The sequence below is a fragment of the Ranitomeya variabilis genome, chromosome 1 (genome assembly GCF_051348905.1).
Source record: "Ranitomeya variabilis isolate aRanVar5 chromosome 1, aRanVar5.hap1, whole genome shotgun sequence".
NCBI lineage: Eukaryota > Metazoa > Chordata > Amphibia > Anura > Dendrobatidae > Ranitomeya > Ranitomeya variabilis.
In genome coordinates this window covers 827,677,416-827,692,314 of record NC_135232.1, presented here as the reverse complement: position 1 = coordinate 827,692,314, position 14,899 = coordinate 827,677,416, and the positions used below count along the sequence as shown (strand labels likewise).

Genomic DNA, 14,899 nt, shown 5'->3' with positions numbered 1-14,899 from the left:
ACAAGTCATTGAAGAGTCCAAGAGTGCCTGGTCCAGTCCCATAGTCTTAATGCTGAAACCAGATGGAGAATTGCGGTTTTGCAATGAATACTGGAAGCTGAATGAGGTCTTTAAGTTTGATATATTTCCAAAGCCCCATGTCGATGAACTGATTGAAAGGGTAGGGCCGGCCTGGTACATTTCCACCCTTGACCTCACAAAAGGGTATTGGCAAGTTCCCATGTCCAAAGATGCTAAGGAGAAGATGGCCTTCTCAACACCACAATTGCTTTTGCAAGGATCTCCGGCCACCTTCCAAAGAGCCGTCGACCGCATCCTAGCTCTCCACAAGAAGTATGCAGCAGACTACTTGGATGACATTGTGATCTTCAGCCAGGATTGAGGAAGCCATTTGAGCAAAGTCCAGGGGATACTTGATGCTCTACAGAAGGTGGGGTTTTCCACAAATCCAAAGAAATGTGCCATGGGCATGTAGGAAGCTAAATACTTGGGGCATGTCGTAGGCATGTGGGAAATAAAGTGATCCAGAGTTTGCCACAAACTCTATCAAAGAAGCAGGTCAGCGCATTACTTAGCACTGTGGGCTACTACCGCCTCTTTATCTGATAGATCTCCTTAAAGAGACAAAGTTGGGTATGGCTAAGTAGTCTCCAGAAGTTGACGACTTTCCAGGAACTGAAGCTAGCCCAATATAAACAGCCAGTGTTGGTGGCACCGGATTTCTCTAAGGTGCTTGTGATCCAGACAGACTCCTCAGATGTTGGGTTGGCCGCTATCTATCACAAGTGGTTAACAGGGAAGAACACACCAAAATGTATTTAAATTGGAAGCTGTCATCCTGCCAGAAGAATTACTCCATAGTGGAGAAGCAAGATTTGGCCATTAAGTGGGCTTGGACACTCTAAGATACTACATCTTAGGCATGAAATTTAGGCTAGTGTCAGACTATCCCCCACTGAGATGGATGAGGGAGATGAATGGGAACAGTGCCCGAGTGACCAGGTGGTTCCTAACACTTGAGATTTGTAGCTTCCATGTAGAGCACATGGGAAACTGCATGGCAATTCTGATGCTTTGTCGAGGGTACACTGTTTAATGGCAGAAGGTGACAAGCCCCCTGGCTTTGGGCAAGAGGGATATGTAAGATGGCTGTCGTACAGGTACATGAGGGGAGATATGCATCAACAAGGTTGGTAGCTTTGGTGATGTAAGCCCGGGAAATCAGGCTCCAGCACGTATAGTGCTGAGAGAGATAATAAGGAGTATAAGGGCAGGGTTTACGAGCAGTCAAAGAGATGGGTGGGACTGGCTGCTATATATCCCCACCCTGGGGGTGTGGTAAGGCAAATAAAATGAAGACCAGTTGTCTCCATTGAGTTTCTGTGTTTGGAGATGTGTAGATCATCAGTGTGTTGGTCTTTGCTAAGGACTCAAGAACTGGACACTAATCCAAGCGGGAAAACCAGCAATACTGTATGAACTATTTATTTTGTGTTTTCACTTAGTGCCAGAAAAGGATGTCCTTTTGTTTGGTTTTCCTGAGTGGTTTATGAAGCCTTAATAAACCAGCCTGGACATTTTAATGAAAACTACCTCCTGTGCCTACCTCAACAGCAGCACAGTAAGTAGAAACCCTAAAAGCTAAATATCTCACTATACTAGTACAATATGCATGTAAACACACAATTTAGAGCTTTAGGGCTCTTTCACACTAGCATATAACACAGTCAAGTGCTATGCAATATTTTATCAGCACACTGCCCAAGTTTATATTATGGGGCAGTGCAGATCTGCAATTATTTTCCCATGCCGATTTGGAAAGAGAAAATGATTACAGAATGCTGTGAGTGGCTCCGATAATCGGATCACGTGCATTCATACAAGTCTATGGGTCCGTGTGAAACATCGCCCTGCACTTGGACGCCACACAGAGACAATGGAGAAGATAGAGAAATTAAGTTATCCATCATCTCTGCACCTGTGCTGCAATTCTCTCATGCAAGAGAATTGGATCACACTTTGATGACATTGAGTGTCATTAGCATAATCAGCACGATTCTCTCGCATGTGAGAATCAACGGCCTTGTGACTTCAGCCTGTGCCAGTGGAGATCCTCTTATACTCACAGTGGCTTGTAAAAGATGAATTATAGGGGCATTTCATTTAAAAGAAGAAATGTGGCCTGATATATGGTAAAAAGACTGAATGTTTTATGTACAGTGTCAAGAAGAAGTTTGGGCACACCGGATCAAAATTACTGTTATTGTGAACAAGATGACGATTAAATGATCTCTAAAAGAGATGACACCTTTCCTTTGAATTTTATATAAAAAAATATATATATATATAAATATGTATATATATATATATATATATATATATATATATATATATATATATATATACTGTATATATATAGGTGTCTCTGAACATTAGACCGTATCACAACTCCAGAGTCTTCTAAATCCTTTGGTCTTCTGCAGTGAAGTGAGAGTTCTGATTTGCTTCTTTAGAAATCCTAAGAGCAGCTCTCACTAAAATTTTGTTTGGTCTTATCATGACCTCCAGTGTTCCTGTTAACTGCCATTTCTTAATTACATTTCGAACTGAGGAAAGAGCAACTTGAAATTGCTTTGCTAACTTCTTATAGCCTTCACCTGCTTTGTGGGCCTCTACCATTTTCATTTTGAAAGTGCTAGGAAGCTGCTTAGAACCCATGGCTACTGTTTTTTGGCATAAAGTTTGAGGAGGTGTCACAAATCTGTTGTCAGGTGTCCCAAGACCAGGGTCTCCTTCCCTGTCCCTAATGCTAGGGGTGCCCTAGCTCTCCCTGTTTCCCGGATTACATCTGATTGTGAAGATGCCTTGGCTCCTGAATCTACCCTCAGTCTGTACCCTTCCCCCACCCAGGGAAGAGGGGTGTAGTAGTGTACCATAATACACCAACCAGACTAACAAAGTAATACAAACTGGGATAAAGAAAAATACTAATCATAAAAATATACACACATAAACAACAGAGGTAAACACCAGGGAGTGGAGGATGGCATTAAACCAAAGTAGGAGAAGAGGAATTATCACACACTCAAAACTTAGCAACAGTCACAGATACTGTAAAACCATCAAACGCCTTCTTCAACAACAATCACCAACAACCTCCAGCCATGCAGTACAAGCTACTCTGACAATGAGTGCTAGCAAGGGCCCAGATTATATAGGAGATGGGAGTGGCTAACAGTGCACAGCTAGAAAGCTTCCAGGAGCTCTCAACTGAGCAGATTAACCCCTGCACTACTAAAAGAAATTTACACTGTTCAATATGAAAATGAATTGCGTTTAATTAGTGCAGGAGTGGGAGAAATCATACGCTGTGTTCTTCTGTCTCTTTTCTGTCGCAGTAAACCCATGACAGTAGACTGGGTTTTCATAAAGCTGGGAAATGTCATCACCTGTTGTTTCCTAACGATGATAGTAAACAAGCTATAACTAGGGATGAGCGAACCCGAATGGTAGAGTTCGCGGTCCGTGCCGGACACCTAGTGTCCAGTACAGAACCCCAAACACAAACTTTTTGCTGTATGTCTGGTTTCCTGCTCGGGTTCGCCAGTCTAATAGAGCTTGTTGAAAGGCTGCCTCGCTGCCAATCAACAAGCTTTTAGACTGTGGGCATTTCCAGAGCCATCACAGCCATGCCAAGTATTGACGTAGCTGTGATTAGCCAGCACAGCACGTGACCCGGCCTGTATAAAAGCCAGATCATGAGTGCTGCCACCATTCTGCTCTCATTAGTATATCTATAGGAGACAGCTGAAGTGAGGGACAGATTCTGACTGCACACTCTGCAAAATATCCACTGTGTATACACTGCAACCCATATAAGAGGGAGTAATGTGCTAAAAAGCCGATGTGTGTACTCTGCAACCCATATCTGTGGGAGTACTGGTCTTTTAGCTGCTATGTGTATTCTGCCCCTTCCCGACTTTACACTGGCTTTTATCAGTCCCCCCACAATGCAATCGTAGCCATAGGCTGAGCGTCATAGGAGACCAAGATTTTCACTATATACTGCAATGCTGTGATACTGCAATATATAATATAAGCGATTGAAGGAACAATGATTCAAGTATCCTAAGAGGATAGTAGGGTAAAGAAAAAAATTTGAATCACTTCTATTTTCTGCAATTAAAAATGAAGAAATAAAAAAAAAAATATATATATATATATATATATATATATATATATATATATATATATATATATATATATATATATATATATATATATATATCTATATATATCTATACAGTATATATACATCCCCCGGCAAAAATTATGGTATCACCAGTTTTGGAGAATGTTCGTTCAGTTGTTTAATTTTGTAGAAAAAAATCAGATCACAGACATGGCACAAAACTAAAGTCATTTGAAAAGGCAACTTTCTGGCTTTAAGAAACACTAGAAGAAATCAATAACAAAAAATGTGGTAGTCAGTAATGGTTACTTTTTTTAACCAAGCATAGGGAAAAAATTATGGAATCACTCAATTCTGAGGAAAAAATTATGGAATCATGAAAAACAAGCAAACAAAAAAAAACTCCAACACATCACTAGTATTTTGTTGCACTACCTCTGGTTTTTATAACAGCTTGCAGTCTCTGAGGCTTGGGCCTAATGAGTGTCAAACAGTACTCTTCATAAATCTGGCTCCAACTTTCTCTGATTGCTGTTGCCAGATCAGCTTTGCAGGTTGAAGCCTTGTCATGGACCATTTTCTTCAACTTCCACCAAAGATTTTCAATTCGATTGAGATCCGGACTATTTGCAGGCCATGACATTGACATTATATGTCTTTATTCAAGGAATGTTTTCACAGTTTTTGCTCTATGGCAGGATGCATTATCATCTTGAAAAATGATTTAATCATCCCCAAACATCCTTTCAATTGATGGGATAAGAAAAGTGTCTAAAATATCAACATAAACTTGTGCATTTATTGAAGATGTAATGACAGCCATCTCCCCAGTGCCTTTACCTGACATGCAGCCCCATATCATCAATGACTGTGGAAATTTGCGTGTTCTCTTCAGGCAGTCATCTTTATAAATCCCATTGGAATGGCACCAAACAAAAGTTCCAGCATCATCACCTTGTCCAATGCAGATTCGCGATTCATCACTGAATATGACTTTCATCCAGTCATCCATAGTCCATGATTGCTTTTTGTTAGCCCACTGTAACCTTGTTTTTTTCTGTTTAGGTGTTAATGATGGCTTTCGTTTAGCTTTTCTGTATGTAAATCCCATTTCCTTTAGGCGGTTTCTTACAGTTTTTTCACAGATGTTGACTCCAGTTTCCACCCATTCATTCCTCATTTGTTTTGTTGTGCATTTCCTGCTTTGGAAACATATTGCTTTACGTTTCCGGTCTTGACACTTTGAGGTCTTCCTTGGTCTACCAGTATGTTTGCCTTTAACAACCTTCCCATGTTGTTTGTATTTGGTCCAGATTTTAGACACAGCTGACTGTGAACAACCAACATTTTTTGCAACATTGCGTGATGATTTACCCTCTTTTAAGAGTTTGATAATCCTCTCCTTTGTTTCAAATGACATCTCTCATGTTGGAGCCATGATTCATGTCAGTCCACTTGGTGCAACAGATCTCCAAGGTGTGATCACTCCTTTTTAGATGCAGACAAACGAGCAGATCTAATTTGATGCAAGTGTTATTTTTGGGTATGAAAATTTACAGGTACAGGGTGATTCCATAATTTTTTCCTCAAAATTGAGTGATTCCATAATTTTTTTCCTTATGCTTGGTTAAAAATAGTAATCATTACTGACTACCACATTTTTTGTTCTTGATTTCTGTTAGTGTTTCTTAAAGCCAGAAAGTTGCCATTTGAAATGACTTTAGTTTTGTGCCATGTCTGTGATCTGCTTTTTTTCTATAAAATTAAACAACTGAATGAACATCCTCCAAGGCCGGTTATTCCATAATTTTTGCCAGGGGTTGTATATATATATATACACCATATATACTTGTGCATAAGCCAAGTTTTTTCAGCACATTTTAATGTGCTGAAAATGCCCCCCTCAGCTTATACAGGAGTCAATTGTCCCAGAAAGATGGCGGTGGAGAGGAGCAGCGTAGCAGAGGGTCACAGAGGCCGTAGCCGGCGGCTGTGACTAAAGCTTGTGCTGCTGCTAAAGAGAAATTAATATTCATTTCTCTTATAGCATGCACAGTTACAGCTGCAGCTGCCGACTTCCAGCAACTGTAAAAAAAAGCAAAAAACCCCACAAACTTCTACTTACCTTCTTGCGCGCCCTCGCAGCATTTCTTTCACTCTGACGCCAGCAGCAATTCCTGCAGAGTGATCACGTGACCCCTCTCGTTAAGGTAATGAATATTTAGGCCTCTCCACTCCCATAAGTGTGGAATGAATATTCATTATCTTAATGAGAGGGGCCACATGATCACTCAGCCTGAAGAGCTGCTGGCACCGGAACAAGATGCAGCGAGAGCACGCAAGCAAGGTATGTAGGATTTTTTTATGGGAACCATGCAAACAGGGATAGAGGATAAGGTGGCATGCATACAAGGACAGCGATGGGGGAGCCATGCATACAGGGACAGGGACTGTTGAGCCATGCATATAAGGACAGGGAGGGGGAGCCATGCACACAAGGACAGGGATGGGGAGCCATGCATACAAGGACAGGGAGGGGGGAGTCATACATACAAGGAGAGGGATGGGGAGCCATGCATACAAGGCCAGGGACGGGGAGCCATGCAGACAAGGACAGGGAAGGGGAGCCATGCATACCAGGATAGGGATGAGGGAATAATGCATACCCGGCTTATACGCAAAGCCTTCTCAATACACTTGTATTGAGTGAGGCCGCAGTCTAGTGACTTGGGCGCTGACATCTAATGGGCATGGCCTTGCTCTATACAAGTATATGGAGCGAGTCCGCACCCACTAGTCGGGCTCTAACTGGGAATATGCATATCACATCACCCCTGTTCCTGGCTCAGAAACCGTCGAATCCTTGCAGTACACAGTGCTTGCGCTGGGGGTATTCATAAGTCTACAGTCACACAGAGTGACTGCAGACTTTTCATTTTAGACCGGACAACCTTTTTAAACTGTGACCTTTTGGGTTTATTTTTACAAAACAGCTTAAAATTGTCATGATATATAAATACATAGTCTAACATTTAATCAAGATATAAAACAATTACCATAACAAAAACGCAAACTCATTTATAGATGATTATTTCAATTGCTTTACTATGCCAATGAACCTAAAAATAGATAGAATGTGATTAAATATGATTTTTAATTGTACTGCAATTTTCTAATTCACAAGTAGTATGTAATTACCTAGATAAATAAAACCTGGAAAGTAATTTAATGAATTAAAGAAAAGCTAATTACATAGAAGTATGCTACTTACAATCTGTAGCCATGCATTTGTAATCAGAACTTGATTCTTTTCATCCTGGAAGAGAAAGAAGAAATCACTGTGATGCTGATTGCTAAAATGACACTGGAAATGTCAATGCTTTTGCTTAATCCCCTCCTGAAATGTGATGATGTCAGTTTGGATTTGTTAAATTTACAGTGAAAATAACAAAATGTTCATTATTTAAAGAAGATATCCCATCAAAGTTTACATTCTCTAAATTTATTCCAGTCATTATAATATACAGCATTTGGTGCTTGCAATTGCTCATTATGCCTTTCTACCCTGCTAATTCTTCTCTTTTCTCTGGTCTATGTAGAAACAGGAAGTCTCTTGACCGTGCATTTATCATTCCTCTCTTCAACTCTTAACCCAGTTTCTTTGCTCTTCTCCCTTCCAGGGATTTTTACAGTGGCTTATGGCTCATGCAAAGAAAAATGACCTCCTGTTTCTACATAGAGCTTAGAAGGATTCAGCTGGTCAGTTTTTAATCATGCCATGTCATAGACCTAATGGAAAAGAGAAGAATTAGCTGGGTAGAAGGACAAAATGAGCAATTGTAAGTATACAGTGCTATACAATATGATGACTGCAATACATTAATTGGATAAAAACTTTGATGGAAATGCTTCTTTAACCCCTTCACCCCCAAGGGTGGTTTGCACGTTAATGACCGGGCCAATTTTTACAATTCTGACCACTGTCCCTTTATGAGGCTATAACTCTGGAACGCTTTGACGGATCTTGGCGATTCTGACATTGTTTTCTCGTGACATATTGTACTTCATGTTAGTGGTAAAATTTATTCGATATAACTTGCGTTTATTTGTGAAAAAAATGGAAATTTGGCGAAAATTTTGAAAATTTTGCAATTTTCCAACTTTGAATTTTTATGCCCTTAAATCACAGACATATGTCACGCAAAATACTTAATAAGTAACATTTCCCACATGTCTACTTTACATCAGTACAATTTTGGAACCAAAATTTTTTTTTGTGACGGAGTTATAAGGGTTAAAAGTTGACCAGCAATTTCTCATTTTTACAACACCATTTTTTTTTAGGGACCACATCTCATTTGAAGTCATTTTGAGGGGTCTATATGATAGAAAATACCCAAGTGTGACACCATTCTAAAAACTGCACCCCTCAAGGTGCTCAAAACCACATTCAAGAAGTTTATTAACCCTTCAGGTGTTTCACAGGAATTTTTGGAATGTTTAAATAAAAATGAACATTTAACTTTTTTTCACACAAAATTTATTTCAGCTCCAATTTGTTTTATTTTACCAAGGGTAACAGGAGAAAATGGACCCCCAAAGTTGTTGTACAATTTGTCCTGAGTACGCTGATACCCCATATGTGGGGGTAAACCACTGTTTGGGCGTATGGCAGAGCTCGGAAGGAAAGGAGCGCCATTTGACTTTTCAATGCAAAATTGACTGGAATTGAGATGGGACGCCATGTTGCGTTTGGAGAGCCCCTGATGTGCCTAAACACTGAAACCCCCTACAAGTGACACCATTTTGGAAAGTAGACCCCCTAAGGAACTTATCTTGATGTGTGGTGAGCACTTTGACCCACCAAGTGCTTCACAGAAGTTTATAATGCAGAGCCGTAAAAATAAAAAATCATATTGTTTCACAAAAATGATCTTTTCGCCCCCAATTTTTTATTTTCCCAAGGGTAAGAGAAGAAATTGGACTCCAAAAAATGTTGTGCAATTTGTCCTGAGTACGATGATACCCCATATGTGGGTGTAAACCATTGTTTGGGCGCATGGCAGAGCTTGGAAGGGAAGGAGCGCCATTTGACTTTTCAATGCAAAATTGACTGGAATTGAGATGGGACGCCATGTTGCGTTTGGAGAGCCCCTGATGTGCCTAAACATTGAAACTCCCTACAAGTGACACCATTTTGGAAAGTAGACCCCCTAAGGAACTTATCTAGATGTGTGGTGAGCACTTTGACCCACCAAGTGCTTCACAGAAGTTTATAATGCAGAGCCGTAAAAATAAAAAATCATATTTTTTCACAAAAATGATCTTTTCGCCCCCAATTTTTTATTTTCCCAAGGGTAAGAGAAGAAATTGGACCCCAAAAAATGTTGGCCAATTTGTCCTGAGTACGATGATACCCCATATGTGGGTGTAAACCATTGTTTGGGCGCATGGCAGAGCTTGGAAGGGAAGGAGCGCCATTTGACTTTTCAATGCAAAATTGACTGGAATTGAGATGGGACGCCATGTTGCGTTTGGAGAGCCCCTGATGTGCCTAAACATTGAAACTCCCTACAAGTGACACCATTTTGGAAAGTAGACCCCCTAAGGAACTTATCTAGATGTGTGGTGAGCACTTTGACCCACCAAGTGCTTCACAGAAGTTTATAATGCAGAGCCGTAAAAATAAAAAATCATATTTTTTCACAAAAATGATCTTTTCGCCCCCAATTTTTTATTTTCCCAAGGGTAAGAGAAGAAATTGGACCCCAAAAAATGTTGGCCAATTTGTCCTGAGTACGATGATACCCCATATGTGGGTGTAAACCATTGTTTGGGCGCATGGCAGAGCTTGGAAGGGAAGGAGCGCCATTTGACTTTTCAATGCAAAATTGACTGGAATTGAGATGGGACGCCATGTTGCGTTTGGAGAGCCCCTGATGTGCCTAAACATTGAAACTCCCTACAAGTGACACCATTTTGGAAAGTAGACCCCCTAAGGATCTTATCTAGATGTGTTTTGAGAGCTTTGAACCCCCAAGTGTTTCACTACAGATTATAACGCAGAGCCGTGAAAATAATTTTTATTTTTTTTCTCAAAAATGATTTTTTAGCACCCAGCTTTGTATTTTTACAAGGGTAACAGAATAAATTGGACCCCAAAATTTGTTTTCCAATTTGTCCTGAGTACGCTGATACCCCATATGTGGGGGGGAACCACTGTTTGGGCGCATGACAGAGCTCGGAAGGGAAGGAGCGCCATTTGGAATGCAGACTTAAATGGATTGGTCTGCAGGCGTCACGTTGCATTTGCAGAGCCCCTGATGTACCCAAACAGTACAAACCCCCCACAAGTGACCCCATATTGGAAACTAGACCTCCCAAGGAACTTATCTAGATGTGTTTTGAGAACTTTGAACCCCCAAGTGTTTCACTAAAGTTTATAGCGCAAAGCCGTGAAAATAAAAATTCTTTTTTTTTTTTCACAAAAATGATTTTTTAGCCCCCAGTTTTGTATTTTTACAAGGGTAACAGGATAAATTAGACCCCAAAAGTTGTTGTCCAATTTGTCCTGAGTACGCTGATACCCCATATGTGGGGGGGAACCACTGTTTGGGTGCATGACAGAGCTCGGAAGGGAAGGAGCGCCATTTGGAATGCAGCCTTAAATGGATTGGTCTGCAGGCGTCACGTTGCATTTGCAGAGCCCCTGATGTACCCAAACAGTACAAACCCCCCACAAGTGACCCCATATTGGAAACTAGACCTCCCAAGGAACTTATCTAGATGTGTTGTGAGAACTTTGAACCCCCAAGTGTTTCACTACAGTTTATAACGCAGAGCCGTGAAAATAAAACATCTTTTTTTTCCCACAAAAATGATTTTTAGCCCCCCAAATTTTTATTTTCCTAAGGATAACAAGAGAACTTGGACCCCAGAAGTTGTTGTTCAATTTGTCCCGAGTACGCTGATAACACATATGTTGGGGTAAACCCCTTTTTGGGCGCACGGGAGAGCTCGGAAGGGAAGGAGCACTGTTTTACTTTTTCAACGCAGAATTGGCTGGAATTGAGATTGGACGCCATGTCGCGCTTGGAGAGCCCCTGATGTGCCTGGACAGTGGAAACTCCCCAATTCTACCTGAAACCCTAACCCAAACACACCCCTAACCCTAATCCCAACGGTAACCCTAACCACACCCCTAGCCCTGACACACCCATAATTCTAATCCCAACCCTAATCCAAACGTAAATGTAATCCAAACCCTAACCCTAACTTTACCTCCAACCCTAGCCCTAACCCTAACCCTACCCCTCACCCTAACCCTAAACGTGACTGAAATACGTGTCACTAAAATACGTGTCACTAAAATACGTGGCACTGAAATACGTGGCACTGAAATACGTGGCACTGAAATACGTGGCACTGAAATACGTGATACGTGGCACTTAAATACGTGGCACTGAAACACGTGGCACTGAAATACGTGATACGTGGCACTGAAATACGTGGCACTGAAATACGTGGCACTGAAATACGTGGCACTGAAATACGTGGCACTGAAATACGTGGCACTTAAATACGTGGCACTGAAATACGTGGCACTGAAATATGTGATACGTGGCACTTAAATACGTGGCACTGAAACACGTGGCACTGAAACACGTGGCACTGAAATACGTGGCCCTGAAATACGTGGCACTGAAATACGTGGCACTGAAATATGTGGCACTGAAATACGTGGCACTGAAATACGTGGCACTGAAACACGTGGCACTGAAACACGTGGCCCTGAAATACGTGGCACTGAAATACGTGGCACTGAAATATGTGGCACTGAAATACGTGGCACTGAAATACGTGGCACTGAAACACGTGGCACTGAAATACGTGGCACTGAAATACGTGGCACTGAAATATGTGGCACTGAAATACGTGGCACTTAAATACGTGGCACTGAAATATGTGATACGTGGCACTGAAATACGTGGCACTGAAATACGTGGCACTGAAATACGTGGCACTGAAATACGTGGCACTGAAATACGTGGCACTGAAATACGTGGCACTGAAATACGTGGCACTGAAATATGTGATACGTGGCACTTAAATACGTGGCACTGAAACACGTGGCACTGAAACACGTGGCACTGAAATACGTGGCACTGAAATACGTGGCACTGAAATACGTGGCACTGAAATACGTGGCACTGAAATACGTGGCACTGAAATACGTGGTACTAAAATATGTGGCACTGAAATACGTGATACGTGGCACTGAAATACGTGGCACTGAAACACGTGGCACTGAAATACGTGATACGTGGCACAGAAATACGTGGCACTGAAATACGTGGCACTGAAATACGTGGCACTGAAATACGTGGCACTGAAATACGTGGCACTGAAATACGTGGCACTATGACTGTCAGAAAATGTTCATTAAACGGTTAGGGGTGAGGTTAGGGGTAGAGTTAGGGTTAGGGTTTGGATCCCTTTATCACCTTGATGGTGGTGGGTGGCTTTTCAGTGTGTTTTCTGTTTTTTTTCGATAAAAATGCATGCGTTTTTAACGCAAACAAACGCATGTGCTTAAAAACGCAAGAAAATACTGCAGGTTGTATTTCTGAAAATGAACGCATGCAGAAAAAAACCGCATGCGTTTTCAATGTCAAATATAGGGAAAAAACGCATGCGTTTTTTTGTGCAAAAAACGCTGCAGACAAAAACGCAAGTGTGAAACCAGCGACGCTTTTTATAGCAAAAAAGTTTTTGCGTCTCCACATTTTGAGACCTATAATTTTTCCACATTTTGCTCCACAGAGTCATGTGAGGTCTTGTTTTTTGCGGGACGAGTTGACGTTTTTATTGGTAACATTTTCGGACACGTGACCATTTTTGATCGCTTTTTATTCCGATTTTTGTGAGGCAGAATGACCAAAAACCTGCTATTCATGAATTTCTTTTGGGAGAGGCGTTTATACCGTTCCGCGTTTGGTAAAATTGATAAAGCAGTTTTATTCGTCGGGTCAGTACGATTACAGCGATATCTCATTTATATCATTTTTTTATGTTTTGGCGCTTTTATACGATAAAAACTAAAATATAGAAAAAATAATTATTTTGGCATCGCTTTATTCTGAGGACTATAACTTTTTTATTTTTTTGCTGATGATGCTGTATGGCGGCTTTTTTTTTGCGGGACAAGATGACGTTTTCAGCGGTACCATGGATATTTATATCAGTCTTTTTGATCGTGTGTTATTCCACTTTTTGTTCGGCGGTATGGTAATAAAGCGTTGTTTTTTGCCTCGTTTTTTTTTTTTTTTTTCTTACGGTGTTTACTGAAGGGGTTAACTAGTGGGGCAGTTTTATAGGTTGGGTCGTTACGGACGCGGCGATACTAAATATGTGTACTTTTATTGTTTTGTTTTTTTTATTTAGATAAAGAAATGTATTTATGGGAATAATATATTTTTTTTATTATTATTTATTTAGGAATTTTTTTTTTATTTTTTTTTACACATGTGGAAAATTTTTTTTTTTACTTTTTTACTTTGTCCCAGGGGGGGACATCACAGATCATTGATCTGGCAGTGTGCACAGCACTCTGCCAGATCGACGATCTGCTGTGCAGGGCTGCAGGCTTTCCAAGTGTCTGCTCTGAGCAGACACTCGGTAAGCCACCTCCCTCCCTGCAGGACCCGGATGCCGCGGCCATCTTGGATCCGGGACCTGCGGCGAGGAGGGAGGTAGGAGACCCTCAGAGCAACGCGATCACATCGCGTTGCTCCGGGGGTCCCAGGGAAGCCCGCAGGGAGCCCCCTCCCTGCGCGATGCTTCCCTATACCGCCGGTACACTGCGATCATGTTTGATCGCGGTGTGCCGGGGGTTAATGTGCCGGGGGCGGTCCGTGACCGCTCCTGGCACATAGTGCCGGATGTCAGCTGCGATATGCAGCTGACACCCGGCCGCGATCGGCCGCGCTCCCCCCGTGAGCGCCGCTGATCGATGATGACGTACTATCCCGTCGGCGGTCATACGGGCCCACCCCACCTCGACGGGATAGTACGTCAAATGTCGGGAAGGGGTTAAAGGTGTCTGGGAGTTTGATTGATCATTGATGGCCTATCCATAGGATACAGTTGTTTACAGAAGTTAACATACGCTATATAAAAAGACACATGAGCATTTCCCGTTTTAGGTCAATTAGGATTACCATAAGTATTAATACCTGCAAAATACCATAATAATGAGAGAGAGAGAGAATGTTTTAACACATTTTTATTACTTACTGCAAAGTCAAAAGTTTACACACACTTCATTAGTATTTGGTACCATTGCCATTAAACTGAATGACTTGGGTCAAACGTTTGGGATATCCTTCCACAAGCTTCTGACAATAGTTGGTTGGAATTTGGGCCCATTCCTCCTGACAAAACTTGTGTAACTGATCCAGGTTTGTAGGTTGCCTTGCTCGCACCTGCCTTTTCAGCTTTGCTCATAAATTTTCAATAGGATTGAGATCAGGGCTTTGTGATGGCCACTCCAAAACATTGACTTTTTATCCTTAAGCCACTTTGTTACCATTTTGGCAGTATGCTTCAGGTCATTACCCATTTGGAAGACCAATTTCCTCAAAAGCCTTAACTTTCTGGCTGATGTCTTGATATGTTGCTTCAGTATTGTCACATAATGTTGTTTTC

General features: G+C 41.4%; 1 protein-coding gene across 1 annotated transcript in view; it reads right to left on the bottom strand.

Annotated features, from left to right (window-relative positions):
* The window catches only part of LOC143786271 (neuronal acetylcholine receptor subunit alpha-7-like), a 275,561-nt gene that overhangs the window by 154,870 nt on the left and 105,792 nt on the right, over window positions 1-14,899 (bottom strand). Inside the window, exon 3 of the mRNA XM_077275551.1 lies at window positions 7,464-7,508. Coding sequence (XP_077131666.1) covers window positions 7,464-7,508 — 45 coding nt within the window. The remainder of the gene's footprint in view (window positions 1-7,463; window positions 7,509-14,899) is intronic.